At 41.9% G+C, this 27,778-nt stretch overlaps 1 protein-coding gene across 1 annotated transcript in view; it reads left to right on the forward strand.

Annotated features, from left to right (window-relative positions):
- Positions 1–27,778, forward strand: part of MGAM2 (maltase-glucoamylase 2 (putative)) — a 100,413-nt gene that overhangs the window by 46,643 nt on the left and 25,992 nt on the right. Inside the window, exons 17-36 of the mRNA XM_088018337.1 lie at positions 3,148–3,302; positions 3,447–3,531; positions 4,648–4,704; positions 5,521–5,645; positions 6,497–6,585; positions 7,386–7,429; positions 11,273–11,440; positions 12,616–12,771; positions 13,898–14,119; positions 15,947–16,101; positions 17,144–17,312; positions 17,896–17,992; positions 18,469–18,581; positions 19,044–19,169; positions 20,720–20,848; positions 22,031–22,138; positions 23,748–23,810; positions 24,634–24,768; positions 26,345–26,429; positions 27,468–27,606. Coding sequence (XP_087874463.1) covers positions 3,148–3,302; positions 3,447–3,531; positions 4,648–4,704; positions 5,521–5,645; positions 6,497–6,585; positions 7,386–7,429; positions 11,273–11,440; positions 12,616–12,771; positions 13,898–14,119; positions 15,947–16,101; positions 17,144–17,312; positions 17,896–17,992; positions 18,469–18,581; positions 19,044–19,169; positions 20,720–20,848; positions 22,031–22,138; positions 23,748–23,810; positions 24,634–24,768; positions 26,345–26,429; positions 27,468–27,606 — 2,420 coding nt within the window. The remainder of the gene's footprint in view (positions 1–3,147; positions 3,303–3,446; positions 3,532–4,647; positions 4,705–5,520; positions 5,646–6,496; positions 6,586–7,385; positions 7,430–11,272; positions 11,441–12,615; positions 12,772–13,897; positions 14,120–15,946; positions 16,102–17,143; positions 17,313–17,895; positions 17,993–18,468; positions 18,582–19,043; positions 19,170–20,719; positions 20,849–22,030; positions 22,139–23,747; positions 23,811–24,633; positions 24,769–26,344; positions 26,430–27,467; positions 27,607–27,778) is intronic.

Raw genomic sequence — 27,778 nt, forward strand, 5'->3', positions numbered from 1 at the left:
AGATAAATTTTGGGCCATAGACCTAAAGAGCAGAGTATTGGGATAAGGGTGCATGGCAAGTATGTACATATTGAATGATTTTATTGTACTTTATATTGATTTATATTGATTTTCTTAATTCATCAATGAAGGTGAGAAGGGTTGTTAGACTTTCTATGGTGCTGCTGTCACTTACTTCTGTTACCGCCTGTATAAGATGGGACAGTTGGAGTCCACTGGTATTTTACCTCAAACAGTAAAGGGAAACCACCTCTGGATATGGAGGGGCAAGGTGGGATGGTTTAGGGAGTGGCAGACCAGTGATCTGAAGATTTTTTTTCCCCTACTGATAATCAGTGAGGCTCACAGGGAGAGGATCAAAAGCATTTAGCATTGGCCTGCTTCCTATCCTCTCTCCCTGTTCCTCTCCCCACTCCTGCGTTGAAAAGTGATTTAATCCAAACCCCCAGGTGCTAAGAATAGAATGCTTTTAAGGAGCTCGCTCAGCCAGTTTGCCCTGCCCTCTGTCACCTATGACCTATGCCATCTGGCCCCAGCGGCTGGACCTCTCATGACCCCACCTCTGACTTCAGCAGCCAAGTATGAATGCAAAGAAAGAGCAAAGCCCAGAGAAGGGAGTCTCTGGCCTGACGCTGCCGCCGGGCTCCTTGCTGGGTTAGGATGGAGCTCCTAACTTTTCCCAGCTGAAGGGATGATCTTTCGTTATCTTTTCCCAATCCTGCTCATCCTGTAGCATAAAAGAAATGCACTATTAAACAGAATAGTTTTTTTAGAAGGAGAGATTGAGTGTGTTTTTGTGCAGGAGCCAAATTTATTTCAGTTAAAATAGGAAACCGTGTTTGTTACAACATTCTATCTTTCCATGAATGATTTGCGAGACCCTGCCCTCCTCACTACTTTTCACTCTTTTGTCCTTTCCTATCCAAAATCATGTTTTTGATGGGTGAGTATATAGAAGTGGGCTCAGAGCCCCTCTTAAGGAGATGTCTGGGACAATAGCAGGAGCAAGTAATAAGGAATGTCCTTTATTTTAATGAAGTAATCTGCACTTGAAGTGTTTCAAAATTGAGTAGGTTAGCTCTTAATAGGCTCAACAGGGTAACTTACTGATGATCATTTTAGCTGCCATTCTTGACTTTGTCTCTAACTTGGGAAAGATTCACAGCCAAATCATCAAAGTATTTTAGCCCCAGACCGTCCTAGCCATTTGCGATCTGGAGAGATTTATTTCTGAACTTCTAAGCAGGTGGCTGGGAGCGGGTTTGGCAGGTTGCCTTTCTCTTGAGATGGCCTGGAAGGAGTTAGCTAAGAGCACTCAGATCACTTAGGCTGCTCAGTTACAGTGCTTGTTTTCCGGTCCCTCCACGAGGGCTATACAATAGAATGATAGTGAGAGCCACACATTAAATTTAAAGGTAAATTTAAAAAGTAAAAAAAACACAGAAACAATCATTTTAAATATATTTTGTGTAACTCAGTATGTCCATAACATCATCATTTCAACCTGTTTGATACAAAATATGATCAATGAGATATCTTGTATTTTTTTTTAAGTCTTCAAAATTCAAGTGCATTTTACACTTACAGCAGATCTCAGTTTGGATGCTAAATTTTCAGCAGTTGGAGTGCAATAAACCAAAACAATAAAGTTATATTTAATGGAAAAATCTTTTATTTAAAAATATTTTATTTTTAGTTTTCATTTTATTTAAAAATAGTTCTTTAAAAATATTCAGTTTTTAGGATTATATTGAAATTAACTAAAGTCAAGTAAAATTAAAAGTTCAGTTCCTCAGTCTTACTAACTACATCTCAAGCGTTCAAAAGCTCCCCGTGGTGTGTAGCCACCATAGTGGACAGTGCAGCTCTACACATTCTTGGCTGGAGACCCGAGTGATGAAGGATGTGGAGTGTTATTTTCATTGGTGTCTGGCCTCAGGGTTTTCATGAGCCCTACACTGGGGGCATAGAGTGGTCTCCTGGAGTAGACCACTCTACTTTCTATTCCTTTTGAAGGGAGGAAATGAGCATCTTTAGGAACAAAAGAAAGGAATAAGTTTAAGTAATTTTCTCTGAAATTCAGTCCCAGTAATAGAGTACAGGATGACAGATCTCAGTATGACATACATTATCTTTCACATCTTACAAATTACAAGGAAAATGAACAAAATGAGCCCCATCATTAATGGAAAAGTTCTGTTTCTGGGTCCTAAGAAAATTAGATTTTCCTTCTAAAGGGTTCTTTCTTTGCTCTTGGATAAAGTCATTATTTTTTTTGCACGTTGTATATTGAAGAAAAAATAGAGGTCACTGTCTTTGGGGTAGAGAAAAGAAAACAAATACCGATGGTGAAAACATTACAGACAAAACTAGATGTAAATTTTAAAATTGCAAATTCATAAAATTGCATGGAAAGGAAAAGACGGAGTATAGATTATGGTGGTAGGCAATGCAGCCTAAGGCAGTGGGTTTCAAATTCAGAATCTTTTTACCGGTTGTACAACTTACTGCTATTATTATTATTAGCCAAATGAAGTATTATGAGAAGCCTCAATATATAACAAATTAGATCAGCTAAGAAGGGAGCCGGGATCACTGTAGCCCCTTTATCTCCATGGCAACCTCCTGGGCTTTTTTTTTTTTTTAATTGATTTATTTATTTTTGAGAGAGGACAGGTGTGGGGAAGCGTGTGTGAGAGGGGCAGAGGAAGAAGGAGAGAGAATCCCAAGCAGTCTCTGCACTAAGTGCAGAGCCCAACTCGGGGCTTGATCTCATGACCCTGAGAGCATGACCAGAGCCCATACCAAAAGTCGGATGTTTAACTGACTGCACCGCCCAGGCGCCCCACTCTGTGGACTTCTCTATCACCCTTGAGGTTATCATAGACTGGGATCAGAAGACACATGTCAAATTTAAACTCTGTCACCTGCTTGCAGTTTACATTGGGAGAGTCATGTAATTTTTGATACTGTTTTTTCATCTATAAAATCAAGAAACCATACCAAGATCCTTTTAGTTTTGGAAATGCTTTGATATCTTCCAAGTTGGAGAACAAGCTACTTTCATCTGAGAAAGCTTCTTATCATAAGGGAACACACTTTTAAAACGCTATGGAAATATCTCATATTTGTTTCATTTTCTTCTAGGACCAGGATCCTGCCGCCTTTGGTAAACACTCTCTGTTGGTGAATTCTTCCAGATACTATCTGAACATCCGATACACCTTGCTGCCCTACCTCTACACCCTTTTCTACCGAGCTCACACACGGGGGGACACCGTAGCGAGACCCCTGGTCCATGAGTGAGTTTCCTGACCCACAAAGAATCCCTTTAGGTTGTTCATTTCACTTGCCTTGTTAGTAGTAACAAGGTTAGTGTGGATCTTGTTGCCACCTAATGTGCTTGCCTTGTACTGGAGGCTTCATCCGCCTTCTCTGTTTTTCAGGTTCTACCAGGACCCAGCTACTTGGGATGTGCACGAGCAGTTCTTATGGGGGCCTGGACTCCTCATCACACCTGTTTTATATGAGGTGTGTTTCTAATCTGGACAATGGGGTAGAATATCTCACTTGTTCTCGTGGCTCTATAGCTGAATAAGCTGAGTCTGGAGTATCTATGGCTGCATTTGAATATGAATATGAATATAAATATAAATATGGGGTGCCTGCGTGGCTCAGTCACTAAATGTCTGCCTTCAGCTCAGGTCATGATCCCAGGGTCCTGGGATCAAGCCCCACATCGGGCTCCCTACTCAGTGGGGAGCCTGCTTCTCCCTCTGCCCCTCACCCTGCTCATGCTTTCTATCTCTTTCTCTCTCTCTCTCTCTCTCTCTCAAATAAATAAATAAATAAATAAAATCTTTTAAAAAATATAAATATGAATGAGAGAGAGAGAGATCATGAAAGTTTGGAAATTAGAGAAGTAGTAATTTTTGGTCCCACTGCCCCACCAAGCAAAACAATTTCTGTTTTGCAAAATTACCTTAAAACTTGTTTTCTTAAGCATATGATCATAGACTGAGAGGCTTTAAATGCCTTGTGAGTTTGGGCTGGCTATCTCTCTGTGCTTCCTTTTGACCAGAGGACATGGGCTCTTGGGGTGGGGCTGGGAAAAGAGAAGAGGTAAGAGAGGAGTGGGGAGGGAGGTCTGGGCAAGGGGGAGGGCGTTACTCTGGAGACCAGATATGAAGGACCACATGTGCCCTCCCCAAGGGCGAGTGGAGAAGTGTGGAGAGGGATTGCGATGCGGCTGATCACTTCATCAACATGGGGCATCGCCAGTGTACTCACGTCGAAGTCCCATCTCTTGGCAGCTGCTGCGAGCAGCAGTGCGCCTGCTGCAAGGCTCTCCTTAGAGGCCTGGCTGTTTCAGTCTCCTCCCACCTGTCAGATTACACAAGTAGCCCGGTGAATGAACCTTCTCTGCTTCTCTTAGAAAGTTCGGGAGCCTCGAAACTTAATTCCTAGGCACAGCTGTGCTTTGGATAAACTGCCCAACTTTTCTGAGTATCTGTATTTATACCTGTAGAATGGGATGGTCCTAACCACCTCTCAGGATTGTTCAGCTGAGCACGTGCAACCACACAGGAGGTGCTGTGGAAACTGTAAGGGGCATGCTGATGTTGTTCAATATGGGTGTTTCCCTAGGGTGTGGACCGAGTGAAAGCATACATACCGGACGCCATCTGGTACGACTATGAGACAGTAAGTAAGGCAGCCCTGCTTGGGTCAGAGACCAGCCTCTAGCAGAGGGCAATTCTAAGGCAGGAGTCCTGGGAGCTTAGGGTAGGATAATAGCGCAACGTTTTATATTTGGTTGATAGAGGGTACTTTTCTGTAAGGAAGGCCTTTCTAGGTGTACTATGAAATAATTTGCATAACTGGGATAGGTTTAGGGGAATTTTCATTGTATCAGCCTGGCTACTGTGCAGCTATGAGGACTAGTTATTGGCCTTAGTCTGGGATACCCTAGTGAATGAAAGCCCAGTTGTGGAAGAATCACCACACGGTATAATTCAAAGAAATAGGCAGGTTGGAGTCTCAGATCTGCTATCTATTTCGATTATGCCTTGGGCAACCCTTCGCTTTTGGGGGTCCCTGCTTTTCTTTCTTTCTTTTTTTTTTTCAAGTTTTTATTTAAATTCCAGTTAGTTACAATATAGTATGTTAGTTTCGGGAGTAGAATTTAGGGATTCATCACTTAGTACAACACCCGGTGCTCATCACAAGTGCCCTCCTTAATGCCCAACGCCCATTTAACCCATTCCCCCACCATCTCCCCTCCAGCAACTCTTAGTGTGTTCTCTGTGGTTAAGAGTCTGTTTTATGGTTTGCCTCTCTCTTTTTTACCCCTATGTTCATCTGTTTTGTTTCTTAAATTCCACATATGGGTGAAATCATACAGCATTTGTCTTGCTCTGACGGACATATTTTAAATGAGGCAACTGAACTAGAATGATCTGCACGGTCGCTCCTAGTTCAGTGGTCCCTTATCTGCTCTGTCATCCTTGTGTTGGTTAGGGGGTAGCCATCCAGTGGAGGAAACAATCGGTGGAGATGCTGCTGCCACTCGATAGGATAGGACTTCACCTCCGAGGGGGCTTCATATTTCCCACCCAACAACCCAACATAACCACAGAGGCCAGGTAAACTCCTCACTCTTCTAAGGCGTGACTGCCCTGGGGCTCCAAGGGAGGGTGTTATGGGACAGGCAAATGGACACTAAAAGTGGTTAAGTCAAGGGAAAACATCTCCAGTCAGGAATCTCTCTCCCCTGCTTTCAAGGTCAGCCCCAAAGTGGTACCTTCGTGTTCATTTAGCATAAGGTGGCCTCAGCTCCTTCACATTTCTAGAGTCTTTCACTTGGGAAGTGAATCAGATTTTAAGAACAGTCAAAATAATCATTTGTAAGGATTTCTCTATGACCAGAGACTGTCTTCAAGTAGATTTTCTTGGGCATGAGAGAATTCAAGTTAAATAAGAGGTAAGAGTTATCACAAGGAAGTGAACATAGCTTCCAAGGTCAAGAGCCAGAATGTTCAGGTAGACACCCCAGCTCTATCACTACCATGCGTTGCCATGGGCAACGTCCTCTCTGTGTTGCTGCTTAGCATGAGCAAACTGGGAATGACAATAGTTGGCCTTTTTCATGTCATCAGGCAGGTTAAATGGAATAATAGACATGACTTACTGTATATAGGACGCTTAGAAGAATGGCTGGCCCATGGTAAGCGCCCAGTAAGTGCTGATTGTTACTAGTATCACAAACCCAGTCTTTGGCAGGAACTGCCTCCTTCTATCATTCTTCCTATGGTCATTCATTACCAACCTCTGCTGTCTATCCACACCCAATATCCATGTTTCCATAGGATGTCAATATCTACTCTATTTCTGGGGTCAACTCTGAGTTCATCTGTCCCTGAGGCATGAAAGGGGCTAGTTGAACAAAGTTCTAAGCTTTCTTCATTCTCGGAAACTGAGAGTTGCTCTTTTACAGTCGAAAGAATTCCCTGGGACTCATTGTTGCCTTGGACTACAAGAGAGAGGCAAAGGGCGAGCTGTACTGGGATGATGGTGTATCTAAAGGTAGGCTTCCCTGTGACCCCCCTCCCTAGGGTTCTCAGTGGGAACTAGTCATTGCAGGCTGTCCAGTATGGCACTAACCCTGTTATCATCGGTGCTGATTTCTGTAAGCTTAGAATCAATTTATTCCGGAAGTTTGGTTAGCCAAGCACAACGCATTAAAATAGACTTCAGATGAGCAACTCGTATGTTATTGACTACCAAAGCAACAGACATTATTGCGTTTAGTTTAATTACTCTCTTCTTTGGGTATCATTACCAATACCAAATAACACATTTTTGTTAATAGATTTGTAAAATACTGCTTTGGTTACTATTGAGGGGGAAGTATCTAATTTGTATAGTATGCTTTTCCACTGTAAGATTCCTGTAGAAGTAACTGACATAAGCTTATGGTCTGTGATTATAAAAAAAAACAAAAAACCCTGCCCTGCGTAGAATTAGCATTTATTGGATGTTTATTATTGCACTGTAGGCAGAGGATATGAAGATGAATAAGACATAGGTATTAGGCATTGCCCCTGAGGAACTCCTGGTCCAGCAGGATAGATAAAATATACATGTGGATGCCCTATAAGTGCAAGTCACAATGTTTTAAATGCCAGCAAAATGGTACCACAAAGTGCCATAGGAGTTTGGAGGGCGAAGCAGTTAGGGTTGGTTGAAGCGGCCCAGGAAACTTGGTGGAGGTTTGGCAAAAAGGGGCAGAATCTGGGTAAGCAGAGAAAAAGAAGAGAAGAGCATGACCGCACAGCTCCTCTGCTTCCTATAATAATGGGTACTCCTCTATCTTTCTCTTCTAGATGCTGAAAAGAAGTATATTCTGTATGATTTTTCTGTCACCTCTGTAAGTACTGTTTTTGAGGAACACACAGTGTATGCTCTTTTCTGTGGTGGTGTTTTGAGTTTTTGGTTTGCTATAATGCTTGGTCATGTGGAACAGGGGCCGTGCCTAATGGCCCCAGAAAGGACTAGAGTTAAAACGAGAGTTTTTAATCTATGTTAGATATATAAACCTCTCAAGTCAGTATGGCTTCAGTGAAGAACTTGTTTTTTTTTCTGGAAAAAAAAATCATTGTCTCTGAGCTTGATATGAATCCTGGCTTCTGAGAGGTGTCCTTGGCAGGGGGCTGGGGAGTGGGGTACAGGTATGTGTGGGATGGGGGGGTGATGAGTGGTATGGGGCCTTTATGAGGTTCTTCCATAATGGCCTTCTTTTCCAGCCCCCAAAACTTTGCCTTGGACACAGGTATTAAGTGGTGGTTTTGAGATGTTGGAAGATACGGAAAGATACAGAACAACACTTGCCTCATCTCTCTCTCTGGGGCACCGAGGGGAAGGAAGGCAGTAATGCTAGCAGATGATGTGAGAATTCTAATTTGATTTTCTTAGAAGGCTCATTGTGCATGGGTGGAGATTTGTGGGGTATCTCTTTATTTCTCCTTTCTTTTGAGAAAGGAAGAATGAAGAATAAGAAAACATGTTGTTTTTTAATCTATTCTTTTTATTTTGAGATAATTATAGAGCCCCATGCAGTTGTAAGAAATAATACAGAGAGTTTCCCTTGTCCCCTTTACCCAGTTTCCCCTCATGGGAACATCTTGTCCTTTCAAGAATGTGATGTAGATGGAATCATACAGCATGTAAGCTTGGAATTGGCTTTTTTGCCCTCAGCAAAATTCTCTCAAAATTCATCAAGTTGTTGTATATTAAAAGTCTATTCATTTCTGTTGCTGACTAGCATTCCAAGATATAGATGTCGACCTTTTGTTTAACCATTCATTTAATAAAGAGTATCTGGGTTATTCCAGTCATAGCTATTACAAATAGAGCTGCTGTGAACATTCATGGATAGGTTTCCATCTGTCGGGGATAGACGCCCAAGAGTGCAGTTGCTGTGTCTTACAGTATTTGCATGTTTAGTTTTGTGAGGAACTGCCAAGCTGGTTTTTAGAGTGGCCATACCATTCTGCATTCCCACCAGCAATGTTTGAGTACCCCAGTTTCTCTGCATCATAATCAACATTTATGTTGTCACAATTTTTTTTTTTTAAATTTAGCTCTTCTGATAAGGGTGTAATGACCCGTTATTGTGGTTTCAGTTTGTATTTCTTTGATGTTTAATGATGTTGACTATCTTTTCATTTGCCATCTGTGTATATTTATATTCTCTTAGGTGAAATGTCTGTCCAGTTCTGCCCATTTTCTCATTGACTGGCTGATTTTTCTGTTCGGTTTTGAGAGTTCTTTATACATTCTAGAGAGGACTTCTTTGTTGGATACATGGTGGGTAAATATTTTCTATTAGTCTGTAGGCATGTCTTTTCATTCATTTAACAGAGCCTTTCACAGAGCAAAAGTTTTAAATTTTGATGGGTCTAATTTATCATTTCTTTTCTTTTACGGATTATGTGTTTTGGTGTCCACTGTAAGGACTCTTTCTATTTCTAGGTCTTGAATATTTTTCTCCTATTTTTTCCCTAAAAATTTTAGTTTTTCCTTTTACATTTAAGTCTGTGATCTGCTTTGAGTTCACTTTTATACACGATGTGAGATTGAGGCGCAGGTTTTACTTTTGGCCTCCGGGTGGCCAACTGTCCCAGCACCACTTGTTGAAGACTCTTTGTTCTCCACTACATAACTTTTGCACCTTTGCAAAAAATCACTTGGGCACGCTTGTGGGTCCCTTAATCTTTTTATTTTTTTATTATTTTATTTTATTTTATTATGTTATGTTAGTCACCATACAATATATCATTAGTTTTTGATGTGGTGATCCGCGATCCGTTGTTCTCGTATAACACCCAGTGCTCCATGCAGTACGTGCCCTCAATACCCATCACCAGGCTAACCCATCCCCCCTCCCCCTCCCCTCTAGAACCCTCAGTTTGCTTTCTCGGAGTCCGTAGTCTCTCATGGTTCGTCTCCCCCTCTGATTCCCCCTCTTCATTCTTCCCTTCCTTCCCCTAATGTCCTCCGTACTATTCCTGATGTTCCACAAATAAGTGAAACCATATGATAATTGACTTTCTCTGCTTGACTTATTTCACTTAGCATAATCTCCTCCAGTCCCATCCATGTTGAGGTAAAAGCTGGGTATTCATCCTTTCTGATGGCTGAGTAATATTCCATTGTCTATATGGACCACATCTTCTTTATCCATTCATCTGGTGAAGGGCATCTCGGCTCTTTCCACAGTTTGGCTATTGTGGACATTGCTGCTATGAACATTGGGGTGCATATGGCCTTCTTTTCACTACATCTGTGTCTTTGGGGTAAATACCTAGGAGTGCAATTGCTGGGTCATAGGGTAGCTCTATTTTTAATTTTTTGAGGCATCTCCACACTGTTTTCCAAAGTGGCTGCACCAACTTGCATTCCCACCAACAGTGTAAGAGGGTTCCCCTTTCTCCACAACCTCTCCAACATTTGTTGTTTCTTGCCTTGTCAGTTTTTGCCATTCTAACTGGTGTAAGGTGGTATCTCAGTGTGGTTTTGATTTGAATTTCCCTGATGGCTGATGATGACCACTTTTTCATGTGTTTGTTAGCCATTTGTATGTCTTCTTCAGAGAAGTGTCTGTTTATGTCTTCTGCCCATTTGTTGACTGGATTATTTGTTTTTTGGGTGTTGAGTTTGAGAAGTTCTTTATAGATCTTGGATACCGGCCCTTTATCTGTTAGTGTCATTTGCAAATATCCTCTCCCATTCTGTGGGTTGCCTCTTTGTTTTGTTGACTGTTTCCTTTGATGTGCAGTTTTTATCTTGATGAAGTCCCAAAAGCTCATTTTTGCTTTTGTTTCACTAGCCTTTGGAGATGTATCTTGAAAGAAGTTGCCATGGCCAATGTCAAAGAGGTTACTGCCTATGTTCTCCTCTAGGATTTTGATGGATTCCTGTCTCACATTGAGATCTTTCAGCCATTTTGAGTTTATCTTTGTGTATGGTGTTAGAGAATGGTCGAGTTTCATTCTTCTGCATGTGGCTGTCCAATTTTCCCAGCACTGGGAAAAAAAAAAGAGAGAGAGAGAGAGACTGTCTTTTTAAACATCAAAGTGTCCCCCGCTTTTTTTTTTTCTCTCCAGTCTTCAGTTCCACCTTGGTCAGAGCTACACTTCATCACTTTTGAACTGTGGTTCCCTGGGAAGGTTGTCTGCTTCCCTGGGGCTTCAGTCTTCTTGTCTCAAGAATGGGCTCATTGTAGCTTCAGCCTCACAACTTGCTGTCGGAATGGAACAAGATGCTTAGCACCATGCCTGGCACGGAGTAAACACTCATAAATTTTAGCTCCTATCCTCATTATCATTAAAAGAAAAAAAAATATTTAGGCACTCTGTGTGTGTGTCTTCATCTCTGTATGCCAGTGGGTCTGTGTGTGTGATGGTGTCTTTTTGTTTGTTTTAAGAGTACCCATTTTGTCCACTTGGAAATCCTGTGATGTCAGGAATATATTTCCTGAGTGATGGAATCAATAAATAACCAGTGAACCAAAGCAAACGTGAAATGTTACTGCAAGATTGAAGACCATGAAGAGTCTGGGTTAGCAAATTCCCTGGGGACGATCACCAGGCACCCGTTAGAACTTCAGAGATAAAAGACATACCTCAGATGTCAGAAAGCAAAATGTTGAGGGGTATTTGGTGATGTACCTGGTTTCTAAACAGATGTTTTTGTGGTTTTGTTTTTCCAGAACCGTCTACAGGCAAATATTACAAATAATAACTATACGGACCCTAACAACCTCATGTTTACAGACATCATAATCTTGGGAATGGACAAGCAACCTACCAATTTTACCGTCTTACTTAGTAATTCTGCCACCTCCATTTCAAATGTTGCCTACGATGTTTCATCAAAGGTGGGAGACTGTTCCATCCTTGGGGTGCCCTTGTCAAAAGCCCTGGGCTAAGATTCTGACAGCCAGCTCTCTCCCTTGCTCTTTTGACTTTGGGCAGTTACAGAGACAGCTGGCTTGCTGAAAATCTACCATACCACAGGGCAGTTGCAGAAGGAGAAACATATGCATGCTAAATATGGACTCCTGAGCTTGGTTTGTATCAGAACACTGAAGAAGACAGTGGGAGCTGGGACCCTGAGGCAAGGCAGTTCTTCTCTGGGCAGATTTAAGACTAGACCTGCAGATTCCAGATGTGATACAGTGAAAATATAATTCAATACATTGGCCTAGTTCTGGAGAGTATTTAAGTTACTCATTTAAGTTAAAGACTCTCTTTGTTTTAGACACAATTGACACACTACTTTTATACCATTACAGAAAAGGAGAGTTGGATGGAACATTAGGGGTAATTCAGTTCTGCCCTTACTGAATGAGTCCCTTACATGCTAATCTTCAACAAAAGGTTCCAATGGTTAGTTGACTATTTCAAGTGCTGGGAAATTCACTATCTCTTAGGGCAGCCCCGTTCCATTTTGACAATGCAGATAGCAAAAAATAAGAGCCTGGTTTCTGTACTAAGCAGAATGGGATTCTGGTCCTAGCTCTGTTGTTTCCTAGCTGCGAGATCTTGGGCAAAGCATTAAACCTCTCTAACCCTCAGTTTTCTATTTTGTGAAATGAAGATAGCCATATTATTTGCAGCATAGGATTACCTTCGAGGATTGATGGAGATAATGCATATAAAGTGGTTATCACAGTGCTTGGCCCATATAAATGCTCCATAAAGTTTAACTGTGGTTATTATTGCCATCATTATTACAATGTGTGAGCACCACACCCAGAGGGCTGTGAGTCTGACAAAGACAGCCCTGCTTGTCATCTGTACTCCTTCATATGATGAAAGCCCTTCCCATTCAATATTCCACAGTGACTCCATGAGGTGAGAAAGGTCAGGAATAAGCCAAGTGCATTTTCCCAACAGGGAGGTCAAAAGCTCCAGAGGATAAAAAAAGAATATTCCAAATATCCCATGACAACGTGGATGAAGGGCTAACTCCCTTCCAGATCATCAGGGAAGGACGTTAGCCGGGTGGCTCAGCCTCACCTTATTTGTCATGTGGCCTCTCCTTCCTCAGGTGGTGAAGATCAGTGATCTCAAGGGACTGGTACTCGGTCAAGAATTCTCCATTGAATGGAAACTTCCAGTCAGTGACCTGGAGAAATTCAAATGCTACCCTGAGGATGCTGCTGTCTCTGAGGAGAGTTGTAGGCTGCAGGGGTGCCTTTGGGAGGTAATAATCAGTGAACAGATTACCACAGTGAGCAGAAGTTGGAAAAACTGTCCCATGAATAATTAGGCACCTAGAAAACACTTCCCAAATGTTGCTGGGTTGAAGAGTAATCATCCTTCAGAAAGACAATGACACTATGTCAACTGATAAATTATTTTGCCAATTCTGTGTGAGAAGTGATCAGTGTTTTCCTCAGATATCCCGAATCAGAAGACACTCTCTCTTTCCTCCAACCACAGCATTTAAAGCCCCACTTTTATTTTTAACACAACAATAATACATTGGGTATGCATTGTGCATTGAGTATTTTAAGTGAGGTGTTTTTTGTTTTTTTTTTCCATCTATTAGAGAGTCCTTGTGGAAGGTAAGGTAAGACTGTCTTCATTTGGAAAAATAGAATGAAAGCCAGAGAGATTTCCTCAAGGTCACAATGGCAGCAATGAGAACACTGGAGCAGAAGCCCGTCTGAGGATTCCAGTCTCCAGATCAGGCTTACTGCTGACCCTTCCTTGTCCACCCAGTAGAGGAGGCCAATGGGCATGTGTTTTTTAAATGGATTTAAATCATTTGCTGGTGCTGTCATAACAAAGTACCACAAACTAGGTGACTTAGAACAACAGAAATTTGTTCTCTCAGAGTTCTGGGAGCTAGAAGTCTGCGATCAAGGTGTCAGCAGAGTTGGTTCCTTCTAAGAAAAGGGAGGGAGAATCTGTCTCATGCATTTCTCCCAGATTCTGGAGGTTCTCTGGCACTCATTGGTCTTGCTTGGTTTATAAAAACATCACCCCGATCTCTGCCTTCATCCTCACATGGCGACCTCACTGGGTGTAGGTTTGTCTCTGTGTCTAAATTTCCCCTTTTAATGAGGACACCGGTCATATTGGGTTAGGCTGATCTTAATGATCTCATTGAACCTGATCATCTGTAAAGACCCTATTTCCAAATGAGGTCACTTTCACAGATACCAGAGTAGGACTTCTCATCTTATGGTGGGGGGGATCATAATTCAAGCGGTAATAATGGTCACGGTGTAAGAGACTTAGTTTGTGTGAACCAACTTCTTCAGGAATCAGACCCTCGAAGTATGGTGTTAGAGGCTGATGGAGAATTTCTCCTCTTGTTCTAGTACACAGCTGTTCCTGGTGTGCCCACCTGTTACTATGACACCATCCCTAGGTATGCCGCCAGTAACATTCAGTACCTGCCTACGGGCATCACCACAGACCTTGCCCACCTGGGGGCCCCGGAATCAGCCCGAGCAGCCCCTGCCTCTGGCTCTCTCTCTGCAACAATCAGCTTCCTCCAGCTGAGCGTGATCTACCACACAGAAAACATGCTGCAGTTCAAGGTAATTTCCAAGGTGGTACAGGTTCTGACCCTCAACACAGAGTTCTTATAGCTTCATGTGGATGAAAGTCATTGAAACACCATTGGTCCAAATCCATCATTTTATGGACAAAGGCACCATGGCCCAGACAGGTAAAAATCAGAGACTTAGGAGCATGGTAGAACCAGGATGTGACCTTGGACCCTCCAGGGTCGTGAATGTCCTGCACTGCCAAGTGCTCAGTCATAAGTGTCCTCAAAGAACCCCTTCTTAGCCCTATGAAAAACTGTGTCTGCTCCATGGGAAACTCATACAACGCATTGACCCACTTCCAATGTTAGAGTTACTTCTCTAGCAGTGGTTCTTAAACTTCAGAGAGCACCAGAATCACCCACCGGTCTCCTTAAAGTTCAGATTGCTGGGCCTCTGCTCTGGAGTTTCCAGTCTGAGAGTCTGCATCCCTAACACGTTTCCAGGTGATGCCGATGCTGCTGTGGGTCAAGGGGCCACTCTTTGAGACCCACAGCTCTGCTCTGAGGGAAGTACAACGTGAACCACATGTATTTCCTAATAGCCACACTCCTAAAAATGTATTTGAAAATAATCAAATGCAATGCATTTTAATAGCATTTTATTTAACCAACATGCTGAAATATTATCTCACCACATAATCCAAATACAGTTATTGAGATATTTTAGAATCTTTTAGTCATACTAACTCTTCAAATTTTGGTGTGCAGTTTGCACTTATAAGAAGTCTCAGTTCAGATTAGCACCTTTAGAGCATTTAATGGCCACAGGTATCTGGTGGGTCCACTGCTCGGTGAGTTAGAGACAGAGACTACAGTAGGTGGAGCTGCCTCACAAGGTCATTTTCATGTGTACCAATGAGGAGATTTCAGGGAATGATTTCCAAAGCCAGTGACTCCCCAACAGGGGTAAACAGACTCCTTTTGTTAGGGCTTGGGATGAATATCAGAAGGGGGTTTTAACATTATAATGAAGCTGAGGTAATTGTGCCTGCACTTTCTGATTCATCTACACAGACCTCTCCTCAAATGTTTCTTTTCCTGTTCCAGTAATTCCATAGTTAGTTTCTAAAAGAGAAAGAGTTACGCAGAAGCTTCTAGGAGTTTCCTGGGTTCAGGGGGTCAGCCTTGAATTCAGGGGGTCACGGGGGTCTCACCACTGACAATACCACCTCTACAACCCAGCTCTAAACGTTGTTTTTCACACTGTGTTGGAGGCATCACTCAGGAGATCTTGTGAAAATGAAAATTCAGATTCAGAAGGTGGAGGGGAGGGAGGCCTGAGATTTTGCATTCCTAACAAGCCTCCAGGTTATACTGCTGTTTTGGGTCTGAGAAACACAATTTTAAGAAGCAGGGCTACGGGCAAAACTTGTCTTAAGCATCTGAAAGCTCAGATCAGTAAGATCTGAGTCCATATAAAAACTTGGTTCTCTAATTTCTGACATATACATACATGCCCAAAACATAATCTTAACACAATTACGTGCATGTACATATTCCCGTACTCATAAACACACACGCGCGCACACACATACATTCTATCCATGGAATTCTATACACTGAATTCATAAATTATTTAGAGGAAGTGTCCTCCCTGCTTCTGAATAGGTATTTCTGATGCATTTTGGAGTTCAGGATCCACACTGGACACTGTAGGTGGGGAGGCTTCACATCTATTTGCTTTGGGATATCTGATGCTTCCCAATGTGATTCAAACTGGCCAGAAAACATGGGGAACTGAATTATATCAGCTGGCAGGAGGGATTTTAGGTCTAAGATTATTCCATCAGAAAGGTTCCTCCTCTCTTCTTGTTAGATCTTTGATTCCATGAACAAAAGGTACGAGGTCCCAGTGCCTCTGAACACCCCTCCCTCTCCAGTTGGCTCGCCTGAAGACCGTCTGTATGACGTCAGGATTCAGAACAATCCTTTTGGGATCCAGATTCGGCGAAAAAGCTCCGGCACTGTGATGTAAGCACTATTTATTTAGTTCTCATTAAAGTGGTTCTAAGTATCATTATGGTGGTTCTGATTAATGCACATAAAATATTAATCTTAGAGACAATGTAAGTGTGTGTGTGTGTGTGTGTGTGTGTGTGTGTGTTAAACAGGGAGTAGATCTATTGCTCTATTTTCTACTAGTCACTAACTCAACAAGAAAAATTAATAAGAGGCTTAAAATAAGTGTTGCTTGATTTCAGAAAAAAGAAAAATGCATGTTCTACTCATTGTTCTTGTTAAGTAGAACAGAAAACTCTTTTTAATAAGCATGACAGATAACCTAGGATAGAAATCAGCTCTATATAGCCTCATTACAAAATAACAGAAGACTCAGGAGAGAGGGAATGTTTACTAACGAAAGAGAAACAGTTTCTTACAATCAGCGCTGTAGACTTAAAGCCTTTTCCCAATGTTAAACGTGAAAAGAGTTGTCATTTCTCATCCCTTGTCCTGCTGCTGAATGCAATGAAGTGAAGGTCTGGATTTTGCCTGGGGCTGAAGTTCCCCTTCCAAGTAAAACCATCACCTGTAGGCACACATGTAGACAGCCTTTGGCTCTCTTTGCCTGCATGTCTAACTTTGGTCAGTTGCCTTCTTTGCTAAGAAGTCCTTTGGCCAATTAAGAGAAGTCGTTCTAAGAGCTTCACCCTTTTCTTTTGGGTAATTTGCTTAGACCTTGCTTATTTATTCATACGTGCATTCAAACTGATACTCCAGACCATGATAACTAGAGATAAAGAGATGAGTGAGACATAGTTCTTGCCTTCAAGGAGCCCATGACCCAGAAAGAGAGTTCTCAGCCTTCCAGACCACAGAATAAAGATGTAAACGCAGAATGTTGGCAGTGAGTCATGGCCATTGTTACGAGCTGTGTCTTCTCACAGTATTTGAACCTGGATCCAGCTGTGCATTCCTTTAGGAGGCTTCAGGATCAGCTAGAATTCCCAAACGGGCCCCGTGCTTGCTCTGGCCTGTGATCAATACAATGTGGAGGTATGCCTTTGTGTTGCAGCTGGGATTCTCAGCTGCCTGGCTTCACCTTCAACGACATGTTCCTCTCCATTTCTACTCGCCTCCCCTCTCAGTACATCTATGGCTTTGGGGAGACAGAGCACACAGCTTTCAGAAGAAATATGAACTGGACCACGTGGGGAATGTTTGCTCGTGATGAGCCCCCAGCGGTAAGCACAAAAGAATAAGACAAGCACAGAAGAATAAGACTATCAATCAGTTTCTCTCCGAGTAAACTTATCTTAATCCATATGTACATGTATAGTGCCCTATTAATCAGCTTCACCTTATATTAATAAATTCTGCTCTCAGATGAAATAGGCCACAGGTTATGCTTCTTCTGTCCCTAACATATTTTTTCCTGTGGACTGTGGATTTTACTTCATAAACTTTTCTTTAGTATATTCTGTGTGTCATGTACATGTCTTATTTAATAAAACGCTGTCTATTCTCCAGGGGCTTATAGGCTAGTAAGAGAGAGAGATGCAGAATTAATGGTAATCCATTATAATCGGTGCTATAATAGAATTATGTAATAATAAATGAGGAAGGCATGGAAGGGGAGGGCACCTGGTTTTTTATTTGGGGTGGAAAGGAAGGTTAAGGAAGGTTTTATAAAGGACGTGACATTATGCTGAATCTTCAATATTGAATAGGAGTTTGCTGTTTGCATTATGATGTAGAAACAACTTTTCAAGTATTTATTTATTTATTTTTTTGATTACTGCCCACTCTCCCCCATGGCTCTCCCAGTATAAGAAGAATTCCTATGGCGTCCACCCCTACTACATGGCACTGGAGGAGGATGGCAGTGCCCATGGGGTGCTCCTGCTAAACAGCAATGCCATGGGTAAGACAGAGGCACGTTCCCTGTGTACCACCATAACTAGCTGTGATCACTTTCCTGGGATCTGGAATATCCATAGAAATAGAGAAATTCAAGGGCAAAGGGAAATGGGATAGATAAACTGACTTTTGCTCACTCCCTCCCTCCCTTCTTCCTTCCTTCCTTCCTTCCTTCCTTCCAGATTAATAAAGAACTTTAGGCCAGGTACTAGCAGTAAAATTTTGACCAAATTGCATGACCTTCTTTTACTGTGACAGTTTAACTTCCTTTCGTAGAGTGATACAAGATGTTGAGATTAAGATTATGCTTGGGGTACCTGTAAACCCATCTATTCCAGTACATGAAAGAAGGCTTTCCAGAGAAGGAGAGCTTTAAAGAAAGAGAGAGAGTGAAGAGTACATTTGAGGGCAGATTTCCTATCTGGGTGATGTATAGTTCCAAGGACTCCTTGTCTTCTATTTTTTTTTTTTTTTTAACAGATGTGTCATTCCAGCCCACTCCTGCCCTAACATACCGCACCACAGGAGGGATTTTGGACTTTTATATGGTTTTGGGGCCAACCCCTGAGCTTGTAACTCAACAATACACTGAGGTTAGAATTCAGTCTATGCATTGATAAACAATCAAATGTTTATTGGATATTACCATGTTCTTAGCACTGAGATAGGTCGATTTTTGTTTCTGTGTCCCTTGGGTATTCCTACTACATTATTGCTGTCTCTCCTGAAGTTAGGTTCTAATGTTACAGGTATAAAGGCATATATATATATGCCGTGGGTCTCTTAATTATTTGCTGAGCATCCTAAGAATCTCAATCAGTAATAGCCCCTGAGTTCTCAGCCTTCCCAGAGTGGAAGCTCCAGAATACAGGAGATTTTCTGTCATTCTGCATGCCAATGGTCATTCCATATTTATTTGACTTTCTTGTTTTTCTTGAGTGAAGCCGCTTAGATTGGACACTGCTCAGTAGAAGTGCTCAAGTAGCTTCAAGTATAGGACTTTTATTCCCTTTCCCCAAAAGTTTTCCTGGATCCATTTTTCTTTTTTATTCTAGTTGATTGGTCGGCCAGCAATGACTCCATACTGGGCCTTGGGATTCCAGCTAAGTCGCTACGGATACCAGAATGATACTGAGATCTCTCAATTGTATGAGGCAATGATGGCGGCCCAGATTCCCTATGTATGAATTCCCCCACTCAGTCCATGGTTTAATTAGTTATGGGAATTTGTGCCTAATTATAGATTGAAAATGTCTTCAGGGAAATTATTGATGACTACTTCAGTATAGGAAAAGGTAGTTGTGGAGCTAGTCTTGTATGGAATACAATGCTTTTTAAATTTATTTCATGCCACCCTTTTAAATCAAGGGTTCAAAATTGAAATTTGCATTAATTCTTCAGTAATTGGCAGTGTGATTGAGGGATATTGTTACTCACTGCCTTTTGCCAGGAATATCCTACAGTAGGCATGGCTGGTCTTAAGCCATGACTTTGGGAACTTCTAAGTGAGAATCCGGTCACGAGGATGGCAATCCCAGATTATATTGTGATTGTTCTTAGAGAGGATGGATATAAAGTGACAGTACGAAAGAAAGCAGTTAAAATCGAGTCTTCACCCTCTCCAAAGCACACACACCCACATATGCATATCACACAATGACAATGTAGGCCCCTTCATAAGCCACAAGAAGTGTAGGCTATTGCTGTCAGCAAGCAGAAGTCCATAGATAGCGTGTCCTTCCTCCTCTGTAATCACCAGTTTCTCATCACTTATGCTCTTTCTCTGCTTCAGTCCACTCCCTGAGAGTTTCGAGGACAATTAATGACTGGAAGATGAGAATAAAGTAAAGTGTTATGATGTTCTCATCAAAGATAATTTGAAACATTCATCCAGGCTTTAAGTATTTTATTTTTATATACTACTCTACCACATGCTTATTAAATGTAAGTTAGAAAAAGTTGGAAAATTAAAAGATGAAAATTCCAGAGATCTACCTCACCAAGGTGATCAGTGTTAATAATATGTTGGTTTATTCTTTTCCAAGCTTTGGCTTTTGCACAAATCTCTGCTCCCCAAACAAGTTTCACCTAGAATCTTAAGACAATATGGGTGAATATCCTCTTCAGGCTAAAAAGAAGCACCTCTTTTTTTCAACTGGATATTAACCACGTTAGCCATCACTCACCAATCCTGGATTGAGTGACTTTCACATGCAGAAGTCTGGGTTGGTACTGTTTAGAGAAAAAGGAAGACAAGGTTCTCATCTCATGGACCATCAAGTCAAATGGAATGGCAGAAATATACACATTCTAGAAAGCTATACAATAATATAGTTCTAAATGTGAATAAGTCCAATCAGGTTTACTGGAGGGGGGAAAATAAAACTACACTTTTCTGTTTCTCAGGGAAGTCTTGCTTTCTACCCTTGAACATTCAACTAGCACTTGGTTTGATGGGCTCACCAGTTTGAAATTTGAGGAGTGCAAAAGAAATGAATCGAGGGAGGGAAAGGAGAGAGAATTCCAGTTGGGGGAACAGAAGGAAAAGATGGGGACAGGTGATCCGTATGTAGGAATCGGAAAGCAATTTCAATCAGCAGAATTGAAAAGTCAGCGTAGCAAGGTATGGGACAAATTAGGAGGGGCCTAGGCTGGGGTCGGCAGAGCCGTTTGTGGGCCCTGAGGGGTACTGCCATGGGATCCCCAGCATCTTGCTTGGTCCGTCTTGTAGGATGTCCAGCATGTAGACATCGATTACATGGACCGGAAGCTGGACTTCACTCTCAGCCCCAGCTTCCAAAACCTCGGCCTCCTGATTGAGCAAATGAAGAATGATGGCATGAGATTCATTCTCATTCTGGTAAGTATTTAGAAGATTAGCACCCATTTTCTGTTTCTGTGTTCATGGCTGTAAAATAGTACCATTGGGAGAAACTAGATGGAGAGTACACGAGACTTCCCAAACATTTTTTGCAACTTCCTTGGAAACTATAATTATTTTTTAAAGTTTTAAAAAGTGAATAAAGGAGGACAGAGCAAATGAAAAATGGCTTTCCGATGGTGATACTTTGCAATATTTATTTTTCATAATTGTCACTGGGATGTAATTTATTATTACAATTCCCTTGGTTAGAGTTAGAACTGTGGACTGAAACACGGACTATAGCAACAACATCCAAAAATCCTCACTGCTTCGGGCTGTGCCTCGGGGGGAATAGCTATATTGTAGTCTCATCTATACCTTAGGGGGTTCAAAAGCCACTCCAGTTGTATCATTACCCGGCAATGGTGAGGCTCAGGGGACTTACTTCTTCTTAATTAAACTGACAAACCACTGAGCTAAGATTCAGAACACCAGTTCATTATTTTGCACTGGAGGCTATATTTTGATAAACACAGAACTAGTTACCTGCAAATGGTCCTCCCTTCTAGCTTCCAAGAAATAGAGCATTATTTGCTGACTTTCATTCATTCATTCACTCATTCATTCAGGTATTAATTAAATACTGGGTCTTTGAAAATCACTGTTCTAAAACGTACGTGTGTGTGTGTGTGTGTGTGTGTGTGTGTGTGTGTGCACGTGCATGTATGTAATCTAAATTAATGAATAAGACATTGTCCTTTTCCTTATAGGGATTTTATTCTATCAGAGATAGCCAATAAGTAAATGTTAAAAAAAGATAATTTCAGATAGTGATGATTTATATGACAATTGTGAAATAAGATACTATTATAGAATAATTGAGGCAGGTAAGGGATGGGGTGAACAGGGAAGCCACTTTGGACACAGAACAGAAGAAAGAAGCTTCATGCTCTTAAGGAATATTGATATCACACTGTGGGAGCACAATAAATTGGCTTTATTCATGGGAGGGTAATGTCTTATTAACCTGGTTTATCTCTAGGAATGTTTTCAAACAGCATACTTTATTCCTCAAGAATTTTATAGACATAAGGCAAATTATCTACGGGTATTTTGTTTTTGTTTTTTGTCTTGGAGATGTTTTTCTCATGTTCGCTGTTTTAAACCCTTTCATTGCAGGACCCAGCCATTTCTGGCAATGAGACCCAGTATCGCCCATTCACCAGAGGGCAGGATAACAATGTATTCATCAAATGGCCCAACAGCAATGACATTGTCTGGGGAAAGGTGAGCCTTGGCAGAAGATGCCCATAATTAATCAGCACCAGAATGTCTTGATTAAAAGAGGCTGTCAAAAAAAAAAAAAAGAGGCTGTCAATAAATCTTGGCAAAATATATGGGTAATTAATAAATTATGAATGAGTAGAAATCTGCCTGATGCTGATTAATAAGACCAAGGTTACAGGTCTAATTCTCTAAAATATCAGTGAGCTTTGTTCTATTATCTGGATCTATTCTGGTGTTCCACCCCTTATGCATTCCAGCGGGTCATGTATCAAACCTAAAGAAGTCCTTTGAGAATGGCTCTGAAGTCTCTGCCTGCCAGGCACCCATACTCAAAACTTGTGTTCATCTTTGACCTATGAGGCTTAGCATCCTCCATATCGAAATAAATCATTAAGCCCTGTAAATTCTCCTCCTCCTCGTGTCTCCTTTAGTTCCTTTTTGTGACCTCAGTCTTCATCTGTTTGATTTATAGCAACAGGATTGTAGGTAAACTTCCTGACCCCGGATGACAGAAGCTCCTAGGCACGATTCAGACCCTGCTCTGTAACTGTGCTGTGCTATTTCCTGTTCTAGGTGCATGCCATGCTCACTGTGCCTTTGAGTGTTGCCTTCTCAGCTTACCCAAATAATACCTGCACTTCAAGACCAACTCAAATGTACCCCCCTAGGAAGCATCCAATGACCAGTTTAACTCTCCCTATTTCTTCCTTTTCCTATATTAGTATCCTCAGAGAGGACAGCATGTCATTTAGCACGCACATTTTATCTGTGAACTCTTAGAAAACAAGGACTAGAGGGACTCCTGGGTGGCTCAGTGGGTTGAGAGTTCAACTCTTGGTTTCAGCTCAGGGTCCTGGGATCGAGTTCCGCATCGGGCTCCCTGCTCAATGAGGAGTCTGTTTGAGGATTCTTTCTCCCTCTGCCCCTCCTCTCGCTCATGCTCTCTCTTCCCTATCTCTCTCTCTCTCTCAAATAAATACATCTTTAGAAAAAAAAAAAGAAAACAATGGCTATTTCTTACTTAAATCTCAGTAGGTACAGATTATAGTACAGGGCCTATCATATAGTGTCAGTAAGCGTTTGCTGAATGGATTAATTATTTAATGTATATAGTGAATGTCCTAGCTATAGATGAGATTGGTTGAAACTCTGGATTTTTTTAATGCTATGTGTATTTGGGGTCCCCAATAAGTGATAATGCTGCTTAAGAATATTGAGGCTAAGTTTATAGGTTGTGAATGAAATCAATCTTAGTTATTTAGAGTCATGTTTTAAATTTGTTATTTTTGAAGAGAATTTTGTTATATGTCTATGACAGATCGCAGAGCAGACATTTGAAAGGTGATTGTGCAGAGGATGTATTTAAAACAGATTTAGCTCATTTTATTTTTGAACTTAATGATTTTGAAAGCTTATGAAATGAGTCAAGGGACCCTAGCCTATTTTCCCCTAACAGAATTTCGTATATTCAGATTTTACAATTTAATTAATGGCCAAGATCTCCAAGAATTTTATGGAGATGCATGTCATTAGAGTCTGACACGGGAATCATCTCATGGTCCATGTGCAATACCTTTTAGAGGTTTTTATTTTTCTTCTTCTTCTCTAGGTTTGGCCAGAACTGCCCAATGTGAATGTGGATACATCCCTTGACCATGAAACTCAGGTTAAGGTATAGTTATGTGCAGATTTCTGTCCACGTTGCCCTAAACATCTGGGTACTTATGAGTCTTATGCCAGCACTTGGTTAGGCAACTCTCTGAGCGTGCTTGTCAACTGGTAATTTCTTGGTAGAATGAGATCCTCAAACAGAAAACATAATAAGCAACTAAACTGGAAATGTGTAGAGGGAAATCAAGTGAAATGTCTTCACATGTATGCCTTTAATAGATTGTATTTTTTTTAAATCCAATGGTGCTTGAAAAATAATGAATTGAAGTCCAGAATATTTTCACTGGAGAGGTTATGAACAGACTGGGTTTTTGATGAATTGTCCCCAGATAAGAAAATAGGCCAGCCAGTTCAAAAGGGGTAATGTTTTTGAACTCAGCACTTGATGCCACATCGGCCTGGGTATCTAGCAGCCCCTTTAAACTCTGCAGCTCCCTTTTCCCTGGATGACTGGTCTCCTTTGTTTGACCAGTGTAGAAAAAACATTTGTGTATCTAAAGTTTGATCGTTTAGACACAGATAGTTAATTTTCCAGTTCATAGGATTAAAGGCCCAGTCATTAAACAAATCTCATGTTAAAGGGGATTTAACACTATCTAACCTCCTTCTAGGAGAAAAATGAATGCAGTCAGCCTTCTCTGATCTTCGTGTTCACAGTAAACTCTGTAGAAGCAACAGCAGAGCTGAGGCTAGTTTCAGACCCTGAGAGGGGCAGTGCCTTGCACAAGTACCTGCTCCTCACCCCTTCCTGGTCCCAAGACTCCCCTTCCCAGACAGCTGGACAGGCAAAGACCCAGTGTGAGAGTATGTGTTTACTCTTACAGTTGTACAGAGCCAACGTTGCTTTTCCTGACTTCTTACGTAATAGCACAGCCGCATGGTGGAAGATGGAAATAAAAGAGCTGTATGCGAATTCTGAAGAGTCAGAGAAGAGCTTAAAGTTTGATGGATTGTGGATTGTAAGTGCACCCTTAGTGGTTTTTCTTTGGAAATGTTAGGAGTCAAACCACGGAGAGGCAATTCAGAGACAAGCAAAGGAGGGAGTTAAGGCTGGAGGAGTGAGAGGGATACTCTTATACAGTTGAGGTGCTGGACCCCCAGAGACACAGAGATGATTGTGGGTCTGCCCAGGAACATGCCTGCAGAAGCTGAAGCCCATGGAGGATGTGTGCCGCTACTGGAGATGCTGCCAGAGAAAAGGGGAGGGGGACAAATACCCCAGCTTCTCTTATCTCTCACCCTCCAGTTGCTGGCCAGTGCCTCCCATTGGCCAAACTACCCAGAAGCGAATGCTAGGGGAGCCTGAGGGCCCATCCTTTGATACAGGACAGAGCTGGGGCAGGCAAGGCATGAATCCAAGAGATAATAGGTGTTCACCATAGTGGTGGTACAGATTCATCTTCAAAGGCTGGTTCAGATGTTGCTTACACATGTCAGTTGGCTTAAGAGCAGGGCTTCCTGAAATGTCTGCAGGACATGGTCCAAACGCTCTTCTATTTGTGCTTTTCTAGGGATGGGCGGCATATCAGCATTCCCATTTTCTTCCTCACTGTCCAGTGACCTGAAGTGTTGAGCATATTCTAGGCCAGGTCTCCAGAGCTTCACAGGTCCGGGCTAGGCTGAAAGAAGCTCATAATTCACCCAGAGACAGACTTACAAGCCCACTGGCAGCCCTGGGGCTTCTCTGGCCACTATTCTCAGGGTGGATCGGCCCAGAGCAGACATATGAAAGATTAGCCCAAATACAGGCAAAGCAAATAGTGAAGAGCTGTGGGTAGCTTTGAGGACTAGGGAGATGATTGCTCTGGGATTTTTGTTCTGCTGGCGAGCAGATTCGGCTGAAAAACTCAAAATAGTAAATAGTTCCCAAAATACTTGCCTTTGCCCTAGTATGTCCTGTTGAAGGTAGTCCAATTTACAAAATCTTAACTTTTCTGCTAACAAAGTAGGCAGTGAATTTTCACCTCAGGAACCGCCACTTCTTGCATTTAAGTAATAAATCCCCCAAGTATGATTTGATTTCCAGATTTGGTTCTGAGTTACCCACAACTCTTCAGGACTAGCATCTATTGCAGAAAGCGAGACACTCCTCCTGGTGTTTGGTCTCTGCTGATGTCAGAATTAGTCCAAGCTACTGGACTAAGAAAGAGTAGGGGAAGATAATAGCAACCATTGGCCACAGATAAAAAGTGAGTAATTCACACATAGGAAAACAAAGATGGGTTTCTTGTGTGGGGAGATGTATCAAGGAATCTCCTTAGGCCATGGATTCAGCATAATCTCCACGTTTTTGCTACTATGAAGTAATCCTCACAAGTTTAAAAATGCCAGGTAAACTAGGAGTTTCACACTCTACTTAGATGAACATGGGTTCTTAGAGTCCATTTGGGTCAATGCCTTAGAGTAAACAGAGTCAATGAAATGATTAGCTGAGGGCTTAAATAAGACGTGTTCATCTCCGTGAAGCGGTGTCCTCCAGAGCCAAGGCCACACTGCCTCTGACATCACAGAATCTTTCTTGTTAACTCATTGCAGGATATGAATGAGCCATCAAACTTTGTGGATGGATCTGTCAGGGGCTGCAGCGATGAAATTCTTAATAATCCACCCTATATGCCATGTATGTAAATGATTCCTTCATCAAATTACTCCCCTACTCAAAAACTCTGAAAGTTTCCCTCTTATTGTCAAAGCAAAGCCTAATTTTGGAGAAAGAAAATACTTGTACACATGTCATAAAATCCCAAATAGAATAACCTTGAACAAGTGTAAATTACTAATCAGACATAGCAATAATGACACGATGTATTATGAAAGAAACCAAGCAATGGATGATTACATTTGTAACTATGAACTGATTGCTCACACTTTACACAACCCCCCCCAACACACAGAATATTCTGATTGAAGAGTGAACATCTAGGCTCTGTACTCTCCCTGCCCGTGTCCACAGACACTTCATGAAAGACGTGCCCTAGTAGTCCTGTGGTACAAACAGAAATCGAGCATTAGAGGACCTTGCCATCAAAGGTATCTCAGAGAGCTGAATCCTCTCACCTTACAGTAACCCGGGGAAGGAAGCGACTCACCTTCTTAGGAGCATCAAGCAAGTAGTTTGTGGGACAGAACCTGCTAAGTTTCTTGACGTTTAGTCACGGTTATGCTGTCCATGTCCCACTAACTGTGCTCCTTTCCCTCCTCCTTCCCTCCCTCCCCTGCTTCCCTCTTTCCTTCCTCCCTTCCTACTCCTCCCTCCCTCAATATTTATGTATCAGACAAGCGCTAACAAATCAGAAAATTTAGAGACCTTAATACAGTTGTTTGAAACAAGATCTATTCCCTTGAGAATGTTACCATCTAGTGGAAAAAGCAGTCGTAACAACAAAGGAGTTTCTTGGGCTGGTCAGTGAGCTCTGATCGCACTCTATAAACACCGGAGGACAATGAAGCGTGCCTTTCCCAGCTCCACGCCCTGTCCTTACCCTTCATTAGTTATAAAGTCACAGCATGTTGATTTTGTAGACAAAATAATTCTTGACATTGGAACTGTTATGGGTAACAAAGTCGTTGAGTGCAATGGAGAAATAGCAAGCTAACGAGCATTTCTCGTGAATGCACAAAGCAAGTTGTTTGGGAAGTAACTCGCATTTCCGCTCAGATTTGGAGTCCAGGGACAAGGGCCTGAGCAGCAAGACCCTGTGCATGGAGAGCGAGCAGGTCCTGCCAGATGGCTCGCGGGTGCGGCACTACGACGTTCACAGCCTGTACGGATGGGCCCAGACCAGACCCACCTACGAGTGAGTGTGTTCCTAGAGTGGCTGGCTCAATCCCAAGAGCATGCAGCTCTTGATCTCGGGGTCATGAGTTTGAGTCCCATGTTGGGTGTAGAGATTACTTAAACAAATAAATAAATAAACTTAAAAAAAAAAAAAAAAGGAAGAAGACTGCCTAAAATTTAGTCAAACTGAA

Source organism: Eumetopias jubatus, unplaced genomic scaffold, assembly GCF_037043125.1.
Source record: "Eumetopias jubatus isolate StellerSeaLion01/CBP00866 unplaced genomic scaffold, mEumJub1_p1.0 scaffold_14, whole genome shotgun sequence".
Taxonomy (NCBI): domain Eukaryota; kingdom Metazoa; phylum Chordata; class Mammalia; order Carnivora; family Otariidae; genus Eumetopias; species Eumetopias jubatus.